The sequence below is a fragment of the Eulemur rufifrons genome, chromosome 24, assembly GCF_041146395.1.
Source record: "Eulemur rufifrons isolate Redbay chromosome 24, OSU_ERuf_1, whole genome shotgun sequence".
NCBI classification, from domain to species: Eukaryota; Metazoa; Chordata; class Mammalia; order Primates; family Lemuridae; genus Eulemur; species Eulemur rufifrons.
This window is the reverse complement of record NC_091006.1, coordinates 7,773,841-7,791,206: the sequence shown is the minus strand read 5'-3', so window position 1 is coordinate 7,791,206 and position 17,366 is coordinate 7,773,841. Positions and strand designations below refer to the sequence as shown.

At 45.6% G+C, this 17,366-nt stretch overlaps 1 protein-coding gene across 2 annotated transcripts; it reads left to right on the top strand.

The window, feature by feature from the left end:
* The first annotated feature begins 455 nt into the window (after nucleotides 1-455).
* On the top strand, nucleotides 456-16,515 carry LOC138374639 (cytochrome P450 2B6-like). 2 transcript variants are annotated; one of them, XM_069457672.1, is made up of 10 exons: nucleotides 456-516; nucleotides 722-861; nucleotides 5,020-5,182; nucleotides 5,309-5,458; nucleotides 7,399-7,559; nucleotides 9,046-9,222; nucleotides 9,747-9,888; nucleotides 11,780-11,967; nucleotides 12,161-12,302; nucleotides 15,839-16,515. In XM_069457672.1, exons 2-10 carry the CDS (start codon nucleotides 727-729, stop codon nucleotides 16,018-16,020), a joined length of 1,440 nt encoding a protein of 479 aa, XP_069313773.1. In that variant the 5' UTR covers nucleotides 456-516; nucleotides 722-726; the 3' UTR covers nucleotides 16,021-16,515. The 2 variants fall into 2 exon arrangements, with proteins under 2 accessions (XP_069313773.1, XP_069313772.1); XM_069457671.1 differs by lacking the exon at nucleotides 456-516 and having other exon boundaries at nucleotides 634-861.
* The last annotated feature ends 851 nt before the right edge of the window (nucleotides 16,516-17,366 follow it).

Sequence of the window (17,366 nt, the reverse complement as noted above, 5' to 3'; positions counted from 1 at the left end):
ATAGAATACAGTTCGCCATGTTACTAAGGCAGCTTTAGGATGAATATTATTTAATTAAACAATTCCCTCCTTTTGGTCAGCTGCTCAGTTTTGAACATACACCACGACCACCTCCACCACACAAGTGTAAGCACACCTTTACATATGAAATTATATAAATACACAGAAGCCCCCACACATGCAACAATACAAATATAAGCACACCCAGACTTGCACAGAGAAGCACACCCCAGCACAGTCACATAAATACACCCCTTCATATATAAAAACCATTATATAAGCATAACACAGACACAAGCAGTCAGTAAATACATGCAAGCATAAATAAACAGGCAACTAAGTACACAAATGCATGCTCACCCACACCCACAAAAATAAACACACATGAAGGCACTCACACCCCCACACACTAGCATGCTCATGTGGACTTTAGTATTTCTACCACCGTATCCCTGCCAGTATCTAGGAGGAGAATAAAGGGATAGGGAACACGTCACAGTGCTACGGAAGCAAGAGGTATGGGTTCCCCAGAACCTTCCCTCTGAGTTAACACACCTGGACTGTGATGAGAGGGGAGGCGGGGACAGGATGAAGTTTCATAACTGGGCCGGGAGGGCGGGGGGAGGCTGGTGCAGGATAAAAGGCCCAGCTGGAGGCTGCAGTGGGGTGGAAGACAGTCAGACTGGGACCATGGAGCTCAGCGTCTTCCTCTTCCTTGCAGTCCTCATGGGCCTCTTGCTACTCCTGGTCAAGGGCCGCCCAAAGGCCCGTGGCCACCTCCCACCTGGTCCCCATCCTCTGCCCTTCTTGGGGAACGTTCTGCAGATGGACAGAGGAGGCCTACTCAAGTCCTTCCTGAGGGTAAGACGCAGATGGATGGGGTCTGAGGGTGGGCTAGTTCCTGCATCGATACTTGGGGATCCCCCAGCAGAAAGCATAAGGCAGCCTTCTGGGCTCACGGGTGGGGTCGGGAAGGTTGGTGAGTAAGGGGCATGGAGCTGAAGCATGGATGGTGGTATTAGGAGAAAAACTTTAAACAGATTAAATTTAGCAAAGATTATGTGAGCAAGGAAAAGGTTCACAATAGGGCAGCACCCTCAACCAGTAAAGGTTAAGAGAGCATGACCCAGCAACGTGGGGAAGCAGGACTTATACAGAGAAAAAGAAAGTGACTGACAAACAGAAATAGCCTGGTTGGTTACAGCTCAGAATGTGCCTCATTTGGACATGTCTGAGCGGTTTGCAGCCTGTGATTGGCTGAAAGCTCTGCTGCTCTGGGTGCCTGAGACTTGACTACTTGTTGCAAGACTATACCCTCCAGTTGGTTTGCAGCTTGTTTACATATTAAGTTAGGATATACTTTACTATGTACACAGGTAGCTTTAGGCCAAATTTAATTTAATTGAACAATTCCCCCCTCCTGGTCAGCCTCAGAGTTTTGAGAGATTGACCAAAACCCTGGGCACAGACACTACCTTTTGTCATCATCATAATGGACTTGTTTGGTCTCAGTATGGAATTCACAATTCATAATGTCAATTAGTTGGATGACTCTTTATGCTTTCTTCATGTTTTTGTTATTCTAACTGTAAGGAGACCTTTTCCTGTACAAAGGAGGGAAGCATGCAAGCATTTAGGACACTTGAGGGGACAGAACACATCAGAGAGGCTAATGTGCTGACCATCCGGAGGATAGGACCAGGACACTGAACTACACCCCTTAACAGGGATCGCCAGGAACCAACTCAAACAAAATCAAACAATTCAGAACTCAGGCAATAAAGATAACTATATTCGAGCCATAGCCTTTGTTCAGAGCATCATAGTGATGAAGGAGCCAGACTTGCAATTAAATGGCATGATTTAAGAGGTATCCATTTTTACAGTTAGCCTGGAACACAGTCACAGTAACCTGCAGACTCACTAGAAGACGTGTAAAAGTTAGAAAACCTTGGGGTAGCCAGGATTGCCAGTCACCATGCAGGGTGCCTGCTAACCAGATGTTAGCTGCCCCCGTAAACACATCATGTGTTCCTTTCACCTGATAAATATCATTAAAGTATTTGGTGGCGGTGTCTAGAGAAACAGCAGTTTAGCCACCTTTTGAATTAAGCTTTCTGTAGTCGTAAAATCAAGGGGAAGGTAACTGCAATATTTGTTTATTCTCTGCACCGTATACAAGCCCCCAACATGGTCAAACAGGAGATCTAAAACTCTTTAATATCCCATGAATTGTTTTGGTTCAACATCAGTATTTTCATCCACCTTTTGAAGAGTGGCTTTTCTGTGTCTGAAATGCTGGGAGGTCTAATTGGGTATAAAGTATGAGATTTCCCCAATGTACAGATTAGTCTTAAAGTGCATACAGCTGGCACCCCAACACCACCTAAGGCCTCCAGGAACACCACTGGAAACGTTGCTCAGTGGAAACTAACTTATCTTCTATTTTGAGATTGGTACTAATTTCAGTTATTGACCACTTTGACCTCTGATAATGGGAGGCATTCTGGGAACTTTTAGGAAAAGCTATTTGGAAGGCTGGATTGAGCCAGGCCAATTAGCAAGATCTGAACCAGTGAGGAGACAGAGCAGAGTAAGCACATCCTCAGCTGACCCTCAGGGACTAGACAAGAGGACAACTTAGTGGCATTTGAGCCCAGGTCAGGTAAATTTGTCCTGCCATAAGTCTCCCTAGCTCTTGAACAAGGTCTAGTGGGAAACCTACTTTTTTGCAATCTTTTTATAGCATGCTGTAAGGGTGCATAACCACATTTAGTGCACATTTACTCAATTTAATCCAGCCACATGATGCAAGCAATTATTCATACCCTTATAGGTAGTCCCCAGGTCTCATGCATGTGACAACTGGAAGCACAATATACCTGTGGCAGGTAACACTCTTATAGGTTTTCTATATCTGATAGTAATTAGCATACAAATTGAAAAGGTCAGGGAACTATTACCAGTGAGTGTAGGAAAGGAAGTGTTAGTGATGTCTGGAATATCAAGGATAGCTTTCCACTCTTCCTTTGGAGTTTAAGCATGACTCTCATTGGGAACACAAGGTGGCAATGGCATCAGTGTATCCTGATTTGGGAAACTTTAGCCCACAAAACCAACAATTGCTCGGTTTTCTTGCTAGAGCCTAATAAGCATTTGCTAAAGGCATCCACAGATTATGGGCTCATGGGTTTTTCTGTCATGAAAAGGAAGGGATTAGGACAGCAGGAAGGAGGGGAGAAAGGAAAAAAGATAATGCTTTCCTAATGGGAGAGAAGTCTTCATCCACATTTTTGGGCATGCTGTCCACATCTAGGCTGCTCTGTGCTTCTGGGGAGAAACGTCCCTGGTCAGCTGAACCTTAACGTCTCCAACAGTTGTAGGGTTCCAGAAGTCTGGCAGGGTTCCTTTGAATGGAGAGATGTGGAGCTAAGACTTGAGGTCTGTAACTACTTAATAAGAGGTCAATCTATGTTTTTCCTGTGGGAGTGATCTGAGTGCCATCAGATTGCCATCAGTAATACCTTTGACCAAAGCAATGTAATCAATTCAGGTAGCTTTGCCTAATGACTTTGGGTTTGTATTACCTTCTTTAACTGTCTTACAACTTGGCCAGTGAAACAAGTACTTTTATCACTGGTGATTTCTCCAGGAATGTCCCTTAAGGGAAATACGTTGCTAATAACCTTTTAGTTACTGTTATATTATTGGCCTTCCTGGGTAGCAAAACTTCTATACCAGCAGAAAACATGTATTGTGTGTGGCAATTGAGTGAACTCCATCTGCAGGTGTTCAAATGATACTTTGGGTGCCAGAAATTTATCATCTGAGGTCTTCATTGTCTCAGTAGAATTATGGGCTGGACAAACCAAACGTTGGTATAAACCATTTTAGCGCTCTTAGCACAATCACAATATTTTTTTCTTAATTTGGATCATTTTATGTCTTTCATGATGAGTCACGGAGTGCAGAGCTTTTAATAATGGAAGCTGTAATAACTCAGGAAGGACCAGGCAGCCGTCCAGGCTCCCAAGACTGCATGCTTAACATTGGATCACCATCCTCTTAAATTCCAATTTTGTTTCTCCAATTCACATGCATGACTCTATTTATTAAATAGGTTATCATAGGTAATTTGACTTGAATCAATCTTACACAGTTAATTGAAGTTGTACATCTTAACAATTTCAGTACTGGCTGACTTAGCATGAGAATCTGCCACATCATTTTGTTGGTATTTAATTAAGTTTTGTTGTGCTTGATATTGGATTAGCAGTGTTTTGAACCTTTCAGTTCTGGGATTTCTTATCATCCAACGGCATGATCTTAAAAGTTATATGATAGCAACCTGTATTTGTCAGAGTCCTTTTCATGAAATTCCTTCAAGATGAAATATTTTCGGCACATAATTGCTCAGAAAAGTATGAGAGTAAACAATTAGCTCTCTGTAAATAACAAAGGTTAAACTGGCCGTAGCAGCACTCACGTTGTACAAGGTGAGTGCTGTATGCAGTGTGGACATGCTGGACAAAAGGGTGATTCACATCCCAGATGGGACAGAGTGGGTTAGCGTGAGGTATTATCATGCTACCCAGAATGGTGCACAATTTAAAACTTATGAGTTGTTTCTTTCTGGAACTTTCCATGTAAGATTTTCAGACCACTGTTTTCCATGGGTAATTGAAATCGCGGAAAGCGAAATGGCTGATAATGAAGAGTATGATTCTTTGGTTGAGATGCCAGGGAGAAGTGGCCAGACTCAAGGCTATGTGGGTGGGGGTGACATTAGAAGTATTTAAGCACCTGCACTGTTTAGGGCACCAACCAATCAGAGCAGACCTTAGCTAGTCCACGGATTAACCCTTTAGTTGCTGGGTCCTGGGAAGGTGAAAGGGCAGCCTAGGGAGGCAGGTCTTGGAGAAGGCAGCTAAACACCAGTCTGGTGTGTGAGTGTTTAATAGTTTGACCACTGAGGTGTGTGCTGACTCATATAACCCAGAGTGTGGGTATGCTTGGCAGCTCCGAGAGAAATATGGGGATGTCTTCACGGTATACCTGGGACGGAGGCCTGTGGTCATGCTGTTTGGGACAGAGGCCATAAAGGAGGCCCTGGTGGACCAGGCTGAGGACTTCTCTGGCCGGGGCAAAATCGCCATGGTGGAGCCAGTCTTCCAGGGATATGGTGAGAGCCTCCAAGGCACTGGGAGGGCCGGGTGGAGAATGTGTCAGGGAAGGGATAAAATGGGTGAAGAAGGACCCAGAGTCTCTCTCTAATGTCCTCTGCAACGCACAATTCCCCACACCCCAGGCGTGATCTTTGCCAACGGTGACCGCTGGAAGACCCTCCGGCGATTCTCTCTGGCCACCATGAGGGACTTCGGGATGGGAAAGCGGAGCGTGGAGGAGCGGATTCGGGAGGAGGCTCAGTGCCTGGTGGAGGAGCTTCGGAAATCCAAGGGTGAGTCCTGGGGTGGCAGGAAGGACAGTGAAACAGAGAGAGAGGTGGGCGACCAGCAATAGAAAGACAGAGAGGTATCCGTGGGCAGAGCCAGAGCCAGACAGAGCCTGAGAGACCATCAGACAGAGAGACAGGGACAGAGAGAGAGACAGGGGACTGGAAGAGGACAGCAATGGGTAGGCGAGAAACAGAGAGAGACCAGGACAGAGGGAGATGGGAGGTGTGTAGTGTCCAAGGACAACCCAAACATGTATACCTGGCAAGTAGGGCGCTATTCACCGGGCTCAGGGAAAGCAATTCATGGATTAATTGTATCTATCTCAGGCTAAAACAGAAACCATATAAAAGAAACCAAAAAGAGAAAAGGGAAAACTGCAGACAGTTTGAAGACAGGGAACAGTGTTTTCCTTTCCTGGGGTGATGTGCTCATGAACTACCAGTGAGTAGAGGGCAGATGGGTGCTCTGCTCTGGGGCAGCCAGCAGTGGTGTCAGGGAAGCACTTTGGTTGTTCTTTTTGTTTGTTTGTTTGTTTGTTTGAGACAGAGTCTTACTCTGTTGGGAGCGCTAGAGTGCCGTGGCCTCAGCCTAGCTCACAGCAACCTCAAACTCCTGGGCTCAAGCGATCCTCCTGCCTCAATCTCCTGAGTAGCTGGGACTACAGGCGTGCACCACCATTCCCGGCTAATGTTTTTTTCTATATATATTTTTAGCTGTCCAAATCATTTCTTTCTGTTTTTAGTAGAGAGGGGATCTCGCTCTTGCTCAGGCTGGTCTCGAACTCCTGACCTCCAGCAATCGTTCCGGCTTGGCCTCTGGAGTGCTAGGATGACAGGCGTGAGCCACCGAGCCCGGCCTTTGGTTGTTCTTTAATTCTCCATAACTGAGTATTTATGTGACACACAGGTGACAGGGTCCTTAGTTAGAATCTCCACCTAATTTATGCCAGGTCTTTACCATCTCTTTAATGAAAACTTCTCAAGAGATTCTGGGATGAGAGGCAGAGACCTGGGGGCAACAGGGAACAGGGACAGAGATATTGAAAAGAAAAACAGAAGGACACAGACGGACACGGGTTGGACACAGGAAATGAAAAAGACAAAGCAAAGGAGGGACCAAAACAAAGAGAAAGGCACACAGAGATGTGCCCAGACACACAGGGAGAGAGACTCAGGGAGGCAGGAAGAAACGAAGGCAGAGAGAATTGGAGGCTGGGAAAACCAGAGCCGCAGATAGAGGAGGCTCAGGAAAAGGTCTGCAGAGGAACGAGAGAAGACAGACAGGTGAGACCCAGAGAGAGAGGCCACAGCAGCCTGATGTTCTCAGGTGCTCACAGCCCAGTGTCAGTGCAGCCAGGGCCAGGGCTGAGCCTGTGTGCACAGACCCCAACTAACAGGTGCGGAGCAACTCCTGATGCCCAGAGAGCCCCAGATTTGGAGAGGAGCGGCTAAGGGGAAATCACAATAGGGAGAGAGAGATCAGGGCTTTTAGATTTGCATAAGCAATTGATTGAACACCTACTCTGCCCCACCCCTGGCCCTGGGACTTAACCCTCTTAGCTCACAGGTGCAGGGTGAGGACCAACTGCACAGACTCTTTCGCTGGGCTGCCTAGATTGGAATCCTGGCCCCCATAATGAGTTGCTGTGTTATCTTGGTCAAATTACTTAAGCTCTCTGTTTTCCCAGCTAAAAAATGGGGAAAGTAGTAGAATTGCATCTACTTCACAATGTTGCAGTGAGAGTAGATAAAATGATATGTGAAGTGCTTAGAATTGGGCCAGGCATACAATGGGGGTGACCATCCGCTGTGATGTTTTTCTTGTCTTTACCATGACTGAGCAATGCTGGACAGTCACACAGAGATGGGGTGGGGACATCCAGACATTTCTCAGCATCTGAGTCCATGTCCCTTGACCTGCCCCCTCCTCCTCCACCTCCTAGGAGCCCTCCTGGACCCCACCTTCCTCTTCCAGTCCATCACTGCCAACATCATCAGCTCCATTGTCTTTGGAAAACGCTTCCACTACAGAGATGAAGAATTTCTGAAGCTGCTGGACCTCTTCTACCAGTCTTTCTCACTCATCAGCTCTTTATCTGGACAGGTCAGGGAGATGGAGAGGGACAGGGAGGGGGGATGAGGTGACATCCAGGGCAGGAAAAAGGATGGCCTTTTCTGGGGGCCAGAAACGCAGCTTATAGCTGGAAGAAAAGCAGGGACACGTGGAGAGACAGGGACACTGAGACCTGGGGACAGCGACAGGGAGACTGAGGGAAATGATGGGGGGTGACGGGAGGTAGAAATAGAGACTCAGAGAAAGACTAAGAGAATGAGGGTTTAGGATAGAGAGAAATGAGTGAAAACAGGACAAGGAAGGGCAGCGATAGGGGAATCCTGAGAGTCGGAGCTGATAGTAGTATGTGTGTGGGGAGGGGCTGTGGGCGTGAGGGAGAGAGAGAAGGAGACTAAGTCAGACTTTCAGCGTCTCTGCTCTTCTAGACCCTGACTCCAGTGTCTTTGCTTCTCTGTCCTAGGTAAAGCCCCTCATCTGAGCAAATTCTTGGGTGTATCACAATAGGGAACCACATTTCTTCCATTTTTCCCATTTCTCCTTTTCCCTTTGTATGCATTTGTATGCATTTCTTTAAAGAACTTTTCTCAGATTATAAAGTACCATTAAGCTCTTTTAAAACAAATAATGAATTTCTCTAAATGACTAGCCTGGAAGCATTCTTACTGCATAATAAGTCTAACAATATTAAACTCATGCAGAACAGGAGGTGTAGCTATAATTCTTGAGCAGGTGTGTGTGTCCTATTCCCACATGGGACTGTCACAAATGTGGATTCCCAGCACATCCTCCTGGAGGGTCTGATCTGAAAGGCTGGGATGGGACCCCCAGGGACGACTTGCTTCAAGCCCCACAGGGGATTCCAATGTTCTCCTCTCTTGGAGAACTATGGAGAGAGGACAGTCTGGGCAGAGATCCACCAAACACTTAACAATGGCTATCTCTAGAGGGAGGGATTAAGAAGGAATTTCACATATTATATACATTTTTGCATTGTTTGCAATTCTTTGCAAGAATTTAGGTATTCAATTTACCTCATAAAGCAATAGAAATATGCTCTAAAATAAATAAATACTCCTACGAGACTGACGGGTTCATCTTGTGTAAGCACCATTTTATCAGTGCCTGACACAGCCAGGGAGATGAGGAGAGGAAGGAGGAAGCAGAGAACAGAATGAGACAAACAAAGGAGCAGACTGAGGTAGACAATGAGAGACAGGGAAAGATGGTAAGAAAGTGAGACAGACAGATAAAGAGAGGGAGAAAGGAGAGAGACAGAGAGATGTGGCAGAGACCAAGGAAAAGACACAAAGATCAGGCAGCAGGAAGCAGAAAGAGACATGTACAGAGACACGAACAGATCAAAGGAGACATAGGGTCAGGGAGTGAGGGACTAAGAGAGGAGACAGAAACAGACACAGAGACCCAGAGGTTCCCCATGGAGGAATTGGGATGTGGGAGGGTTGCCCTCTCCCTGTCACCTGCCCCAGGCTGACCTCACTGCCCTTCATTCTTGCAGCTGTTTGAGCTCTTCTCTGACTTCTTGAAATTCTTTCCTGGCGCACACAGGCAGGTCTATAAAAACCTGCAAGAAATCAATGCCTTCATTGGCCGCAGTGTGGAGGAGCACCGGGAAACCCTGGACCCCAGTGCCCCGCGGGACCTCATAGATGCCTACCTGCTGCGCATGGAAAAAGTGGGGTGTGGGAGAGGGAAAGGGGAGGGGGGAAGGGAGGGGAATGTGGCGGGAGAAGGGGGAAGGGAAGAAGAATGAAGAGGAGAGGGGGGAGTAGGGAAAGGGAAGGGAGGAGCTGTAGAAGGGAAAGAAAGATGCGGTGAAAGGAAGGAGAAAGTAGGGAGGAGAAACAGACCAGCAGGAGGAGAAAGAGAGAGAGAGAGATAAAGGTAAGGAAGAAATTTGGGGTCATGGACAAAAATACAGCAACAGGAGAAATGACCCACACAGGCAGAAAGAGACTGGGAGACCAAGGAGAAAAACACACCAGAGATGGGGAGAGAGATGGAAACAGCCAGACAAAGCGAGCTGAGTGAGACAGAGACAGACACACATGACTGGAGATGCAGGGGACAGAGAAAAGCAAAGTGGGTCAGACAGATGGAGAGACCCTGAAACAGATGGAGGGAACCCAGAGACACTGGAATGTGCACAGTGAGGCCACAGCTTCCCCTGACCCTTCCCTCCTCTCCCTCTGCACCCAGGAGAAATCCAACCCACACAGAGAGTTCAACCAGAAGAACCTCATCCTTAATGGGCTCTCGCTCTTTTTTGCTGGCACAGAGACCACCAGCACCACCCTCCGCTACGGCTTCCTGCTCATGCTCAAATACCCTCATGTTGCAGGTGGGCCAGGGACAGCTAACTGGGGGGTCTTCTGATTTCATTCTGAGCTACACAGGTGGGGCGAGGGGTCCTGCCTGGAACAGAGAGGAGACACTGGGTCATTCCAGAAGCACTGCAGGCTTTGGACCAGTCTCCAACTAAGCCAGACATTTTTCTTTTTTAATTTCAAAACATTGCATTTATGTGGGTATAAATGTTTTAGGTTCCATAGATAGCCTTTGTAATGCTTGAATCCTGGCTATAGTTGTGCCCAAATAGTGTTCATTGTACCCTTTAGGTCGAGTTTTGCCCCTTTCCACCTCCACCCTCCCCTTTCCCTCTCCCACTAGTTGATCTCCACTGAGTTTTACTTCCCTCTGTGCACATGTGTGCTCACGGCTGAGTTCCACTTTAATAGCAAGTACATGCAGTGTTTGTTTTTCTATTCTTGAGATACTTCACTTAGGAGAACGGTCTCCAGTTCCATTTAGTGTTTTTTTGGTGGATGCTCACAGAATCTGTCGGATTGTTCTCCCACTGTTTTACCCCATCACTTAAAGACTTTTTTCAGGGGGGAGGACATTCTACATTTTTCTTTTTTTTTATCTGTACAAATTTATGGGGTATATGTGCAATTCTGTTACATGCATAGACTGCGTAGTGTCATGTCAGAACTTTCAGGGTATCCATCACCCAAATAACGTACATCATACCCATTAAGTAATTTCTCATCATCCACCTCCCTCACTCTTCCAAGTCTCCACTGTCCATCGTTCCACTCTCTTCGTCCACGTGTACACGTGTCTTAGCACCCACGTGTGGCTGAGAACACGAGATATTTGACTTTCTGTGCCATCACTTAAAGATTTACCTGTTCATCCATCCCTCCTTTCATCTGTCCACTTTTATTCATTAATTCACCTGCATACTCATTGATTCTTTCACCTATCACTCCTCCAAGGAAATAACTTTCATCATTTATTTATTTGAATTAATTGATCCATGAGTTGATCCTTTGCAACAGTGATATGTTGAATGCACTATTTGTCATTAATTCCTTGGCTCATCCATTTAAGCGAGCATCCACCCATCCTTTTATAAACGAGGTTTCATTCTTTAATCCTTCCATTGATTCGTTTTTTAATTCACTCTGTATGCATTCATCCATTCTTTAATTTATCCACTAAATAATTCACTCATTTATTCATTCCTTATTTATTTATCATTGAATCTGCTCATTCATTTATTTACTCATACTTCACCAATTTTTTCAATCCCTTATCTTCCAGAAATCTAGCCATTCTTATGATTATTGATTAATTATAATAGGTTCATTGATTTCTTTATGGACCTTCTATTAGCTAGTGATTTGTTAATTGAGCCATCTATTGATTTATAAGTGAATATACATATCTATTTATTGGTTTGTTCATTCATTCATCCATCTTTCCATTCATGAATTGGTCTATCCATTGATTGATTGATGTATTCACTCATTTATCCAGTTGTTCATGAATTAATCTATTGATTTCACTCTTATATTCTTGAGAACCTAACACAGTGCCTCACTTAGAATACACACACAACAAATATTAGTTCGTTTTCTACTCAGGGATAGAGTTTCGGCATGTTTGTAGCCTAGAGTTCTTAATCTGAAATTCCACGTAAAATTGTGTGTGTGTGTGTGTGTGTGTGTGTACCTGTGAATCTGGGGATAGAATCGATAACATTGATTATATCTAGAAGAGTAAGAATTCTTTGCTTCCACCCTTCTTCTCTCACCCCAAGCTGATTGGGTTGAGGTGTATCAGTGATTTAACCCTTTAACATAGGATTTTCCTGGATCATTGGCCGTAGAAATCAGTGAGATGTGTCTTGGAAATGGGGTTCACTGGTCCCCTTGTCTGTGCAGAGAAAGTCCACAAGGAGATTGAACAGGTGATTGGCACACATCGCCCTCCAGCCCTCGACGACCGGGTCAAAATGCCATACACGGACGCTGTCATCCACGAGATTCAGAGATTTGCAGACCTTCTCCCCCTTGGTGTGCCCCGCATGGTCACCAAAGACACCCACTTCCGAGGGTACATCATCCCCAAGGTGAGACCAGTGGAGGTCCTGCATGTCTCCCATGTGGGCATCCTGGGTTCTCTTTATCCTATATCGCAACCTTTTGTTGCTTTCTCAATAGGGTACCCTTGTCTTTGGGTTTCTTTTTTGGATTTGTTGTTGTTGTTGTTGTGTGGGGAGGCCAGGCAATAGGATATCTTTTGATCTTGTGACCCTCCCTCAGAACACTGAAGTATTTCCCATCCTGACCTCTGCTCTCCGTGACCCACGTTACTTTGAAAAACCAGACGACTTCAACCCTGACCACTTTCTGGATGCCAGTGGGGCACTGAAGAAGAATGAAGCTTTTATTCCCTTTTCCTTAGGTAAGCTGGGCCTGAGATCCCTTCCCCAGACATCGGAGTGTGGGTTCCATTCCCTCCTTACACAAACAATGACACGTCCTTGTTTATTGAGCACTTAGTATATTCTAATTTGTTTATCTGTGTGATCCCATTCCATCTTTACTACTACCCTATGAGGGGACTTGAGTTATGAGATTACATCACAAAGGCACATCTTGGCAAGCAGGACCTTGGGCAAGTGTTTTAATCTCTCTAAACATTAGGCAATTCACCCTCTTCAATAAAAATCTATTGAGCACTACTCTGAGTCCAGTGCTCTGCTGGGGGCTGGAGATAATGCATCAAACAAATCATACAGAGACGCAGCTCCTGCCCCAGGAAATTTGCAGTCCAGCTGAACAGATGGGCACCCATCAAATAGTAACAAAATCATAATATGAGTAAATGAATTGATGCATTTAACATGGTTAGAACTGCCTGGCACAAAATAAACGCTCACAGGGGCCATTATTACTATAATGAATCATAATCATGATAAGTGCTCTAAAGGGGGTTGGGGGAGCACAAAATAGGAAACACTGACTAACCTTGGTGGGTCTGTGAGGAAGAGCCAACCGGATGAGCTGGCTTCCAAGTTGTGATGCTCATAGGTGGGGCCAATTAGCTGCTGGGAAGAGTGTTCCTGGCAGAGCAAACAGCAAAGGCAAAGCCTGAAGGTAGAAACCTGATGACACATTTGAGAAAGTATAAGAAGGCCAGGGAGATTTGGTTGTAGATTCCAGAGGGAAATAAGGTGAAGAGCTGAGCTGGGCAGGGCTTTGAAGACTGGGGGAGGAGTTTGGATTTATACTCCAGCACTGGGGAGGTGGGGAGGGTCTTGACATGCTCTGACTGGGTCCAGTTCCCATCCTCCACTCCTTGGCTTCGTAAGAGAAAAACTTTAGATACATTAAATTTAGCGGAGTTTATTTGAGCAAAGAAATGATTCATGAATTGGGCAGCACCCTGAACCAGTAAAAGTTCAGAGAGATGTAATCAGCCACATGGGCAAGCATTATTTATCCCTGGAAGAAGGAAGTGGCCCATGGATACAACCTCATGGATTACAGCTGAGAGTTTGCCTTATTTGCAACTGTCTGAGCTGTTTGTAGCCTATGATTGGCTGAAGCTGGGCCATTATGATTGGCCAAGGCTCAGTTACTTTTTAAGAGAGTATACGCTCAAGTTACATTGTAGTTTGTTTACATATTAAGTTAGGTTACAGTCTGTTATGTGTAGAGGCAACTTTAGGCCAAATATAATTTAATTTAACACCCTCCACCCACAGAAAACCCCAATATCCAGGTTGCTTACCTTTCGAGAGGAAGGAATTTCCCAGGAACAAGTCCCTGGTCTTGAGTCTTATTATCAACTTCAGTCACCTGGGGCTCTGGGTCGGCCTGTGTCTCTGTGTAATGCAGTGACCCTCTTCCTCCTTTAACTTCAGTGAGACTTGGGAACACATGGGGTGGCGTGATGAGGGTCAACCCTTTCATTTGATATGACTATCCTAAGTTTTGAGAGAGGCAGAGGCCAGGTGCAGTGGCTCATGCCTGTAATCCTAGCACTCTGGGAGGCCGAGGCAGGCAGATTGTTTGAGATCAGGAATTCGAGACCAACCTGAGCAAGAGTGAGACCCTGTCTCTACCAAAAAAATAGAAAGAAATTATCTGGACAACTAAAAATATATAGAAAAAATTAGTCAGGCGTGGTGGTGCATGCCTGTAGTCCCAGCTACTCTGGAGGCTGAGGCAGAAGGAGCTCGATCCGAGGAGCACGAGGTTGCTGTGAGCTAGTCTGACAGCATGGCACTCTAGCCTGGGCAACACAGTGAGACTCTGTCTCAAAAAAAAAAAAAAAAAAAAAAAAAAAGGAAAGAGAGAGAGAGAGAGAGGCAGAGATATAGAGAAATATGGACAGAGACAGACAAATAAGCAGCAGAGTGATAACGAGAGTGAGAAACAGAGGGACAAACAGAGACACAAGGAGAGGCAGAGACAGGGGGAAAATGGCTGGAAGAGACAGACAGAAAGTGAACATTTGACAACAGAGGGAGAAGAGGACAGAGAGACAGACATGGGGAAGGAGGAGGAGGAGTCAGTGGAGGACAAGAAAAGAGGAAGGAGGACGGAAAGAAGAAAGACAGAAACAGTAAGAGAGAGGCAGAAGAAAGTGACATAGGTAGAGAAGAAGAAACAGAGTGAATGAGACAGACTAGGTATTTTTAGAGGGACAGGAAAAATGAAAGTGAGAGAGAGGGAGTGTGAGAATATGAGGTTCAACTAGACAGAGACAGGGAGTTCAACAAGACAGAAGAAAACCAAAATAAAGAGGAAGAAAAGAAAAGAGAGGTAGAAAAACAGTGCCTGGCAGGTGTAGACAGTGAAAAAAAAAAAAAAAAAACCAGTGATAGATGCCACAGGCAGAAAGAAAGACAAAGCAAGCCAAGAGGGTGTTGGAGCCGAGGACATTCCAGAGGGTGTCCAAATGGACAGCCCCAGTGGTGGGCAGGTGTGTTGGGAGGGAGATGACAGGCGTCTGGGTGTTCTGGGAAGAGCTGGGTCACAGCAATACTTACAGAAGTATCGGCCCAGAGACCTGCCCTGAGTATTTTTAAACTCATGTGTCCTGTCTCCTGTCTTCTGGATGTGCCAAAAGGACGTGGATCCTTCCCCAGATACCTCCACATGGCACGATGTCCAACCACCTGGAACTCATGGGGAATGCCTGGAAACCCACCCGAGACATGGCCTTTAAAGCCTGTCAGTTTGCAGAGTAGGAAACACTGAAGTAAAGGGAGAGGCTCTGCTGTGGCTGTGCCTCAGGGTTTCTAGCCCCTTTTGTTCTCATTTCTCTCCAAGACTGTGGTTTCTATGCCCTTGGGGTTCCTTACACCTCTGAGGCTGATGGGCACCATAGACCATCACCCACCACCATGTGCACCAATCCCAATCACAATTTTATATATAATTTGGATGTTTTTTGGGAAGTCTTGAAGCCCATGGATCTCAGGCTGAGGCAAGAAGACAGCCCAGGGATAGACACACGCACGGTGCCAGAAACATACACCCCACACATGCTCCTGGAAACAAACACAAGACAGGAACTGCACATTGAGGATTCTTAATTCAAGCCAGGTGCTATTCTAAGAAGTTTTGCAGATATTTTCTTTAACCTCACAAGAGCCCTCACAGATAGATACCATTCTCCCCATATGCGAAATGAAGAACACTAAAATGTGAAGTCAGAAATATGCTCACACCTGCATACGCAGAGGTAAAACACACACACAAACTCTCTGCTAGAGAAATGAACTTGGCATATCCACCCAAAGATTCGTACCCAGTTTCAGAGGGTTTGGGGACCACCTACAAGTCCACCCTGAATTCCAGGTTAAAGGCCAATCTCATGCAAATCTGTTGCAATGGACAGGAGTGTCCAGGCTGAGGAGTGTGGCAGGGCAAAGAATGTGCACCCGCCCTGTACCCTCACTGGTGACCTTCCTTCTGTGCCCACAGGGAAGCGCATTTGTCTTGGTGAAGGCATCGCCAAGGCCGAATTGTTCCTCTTCTTCACCACCATCCTCCAGAACTTCTCCCTGGCCAGCCCCGTGGCACCTGAGGACATCGACCTCACACCCCAGGAGAGTGGTGTGGGCAAAATAGCCCCAACATACCAGATCCGCTTCCTGCCTCACTGAAGAGGCTGAGGGAAGGAGGTCAAAGGATTCCAGGGTCACTAAGTGTCCCCACCTCTGAAGACAATGGCCCCTGATTCCCTCCACAACTCCGTCTGAGAGACCTGCTGCAAGCCTGTGTCCCTCTCCCTCAGTGGAGTCTGCTGTCTGATGTCACATCACTAGTTATTGGAGGAGCAAGAGTCACAGGCTCTAGAATCCAAATTCTTCCTCACAGCTCCCTCTTTTTCATATGGATATTTTTAAATTAAGAGGAAATTCACATAAAATAACATAAACCATTTACAATGTGAGATGCAGTGGCAATGTTCATTCACACTGCTGTCCAACTAGCACCACCTAGTTCCAAACATTTTCATCATCCCCCCAACTACAACCCGGCCCTATTAAGCAGTCACTCCCCATTTCCCTTTCCCACCAGCCCCTGCAAAACACCAATCTGCTTTCTGTTTCTGTGGACTCACCTATATGTTTCCTATAAAGGGAACCATACAGTATGTGATCTTTTGTGTCTGGTGTCATTCACTTCAAACAATATTTTTTTAATATCAGCATATTATGGGGGAACAAATATTTAGGTTACATATATTGCCTTTGTCCCACCTGAGTCAGAGTTTCAAGCATGTCCATCCCCCAGATGGTGTGTACTGCACCCAGTAGGTGTGTATATACTATGTAAGCATCTACTATGGGCCAACCACTGGGAATGCAACTTGGAGTAATATTGGAAGGAGTCCACACCTTCGTGGAGCTTAATTCTACTATGGGTGGGGGGCGGGGAAGACATGAAAAAAACCTTCCTCACATAAAACTGCAACTGTGATGAATGGAGAAGAAGAGCCAGATTCTGATGAGAGAAGGGAGAATTTGACTTGAGTCTGGGCAGTCTGAGAAGGCTTCCTAGGAAAGTGACACCTTAGCTGAGAGCTAAAGAGGGTGCAGGAGTTATCTATGTAGGACAGGGCTCCTCAAACTGCTTGCAGTGAGAGACCAGCTTGTGCCTCCTCCTAATCCTCTGCAGAGTGATTCTTTCATAAAATGCTATATAAATGCCATGGCAATGTCAAAATGTAAAAAAAAAAAAAAAAAAAGAAAGAAAGAAAAAAAAAAGAATTAATTTGCTCTTCCTTTTCCAGTTCCTTGAGATGGTTTATTAGTTTGTTGATTTGTGAGCTTTCTGTCTTTTGGATGTGAGCATTTAATGCTATCAGTTTTCCTCTTAGGAATGCTTTTGCTATATCCCACAGATGTTGAAAACTTGTGTCCCTGCTATCATTTAGTTTGAATAATCTTTTGATTTCCATCTGGAGCTCCAACAGTCATTCAGCAATAGATTGTTTAATTTCCAT

Excerpts from the sequence above, each read along its gene's own strand:
- LOC138374639 (XM_069457671.1), top strand. The coding sequence starts at position 691 with ATGGAGCTCAGCGTCTTCCTCTTCCTTGCAGTCCTCATGGGCCTCTTG. Across the intron at positions 5,459-7,398 it reads GGAGCTTCGGAAATCCAAGG|GAGCCCTCCTGGACCCCACC; the intron begins GTGAGTCCTGGG and ends TCCACCTCCTAG. Across the intron at positions 9,223-9,746 it reads ACCTGCTGCGCATGGAAAAA|GAGAAATCCAACCCACACAG; the intron begins GTGGGGTGTGGG and ends CTCTGCACCCAG.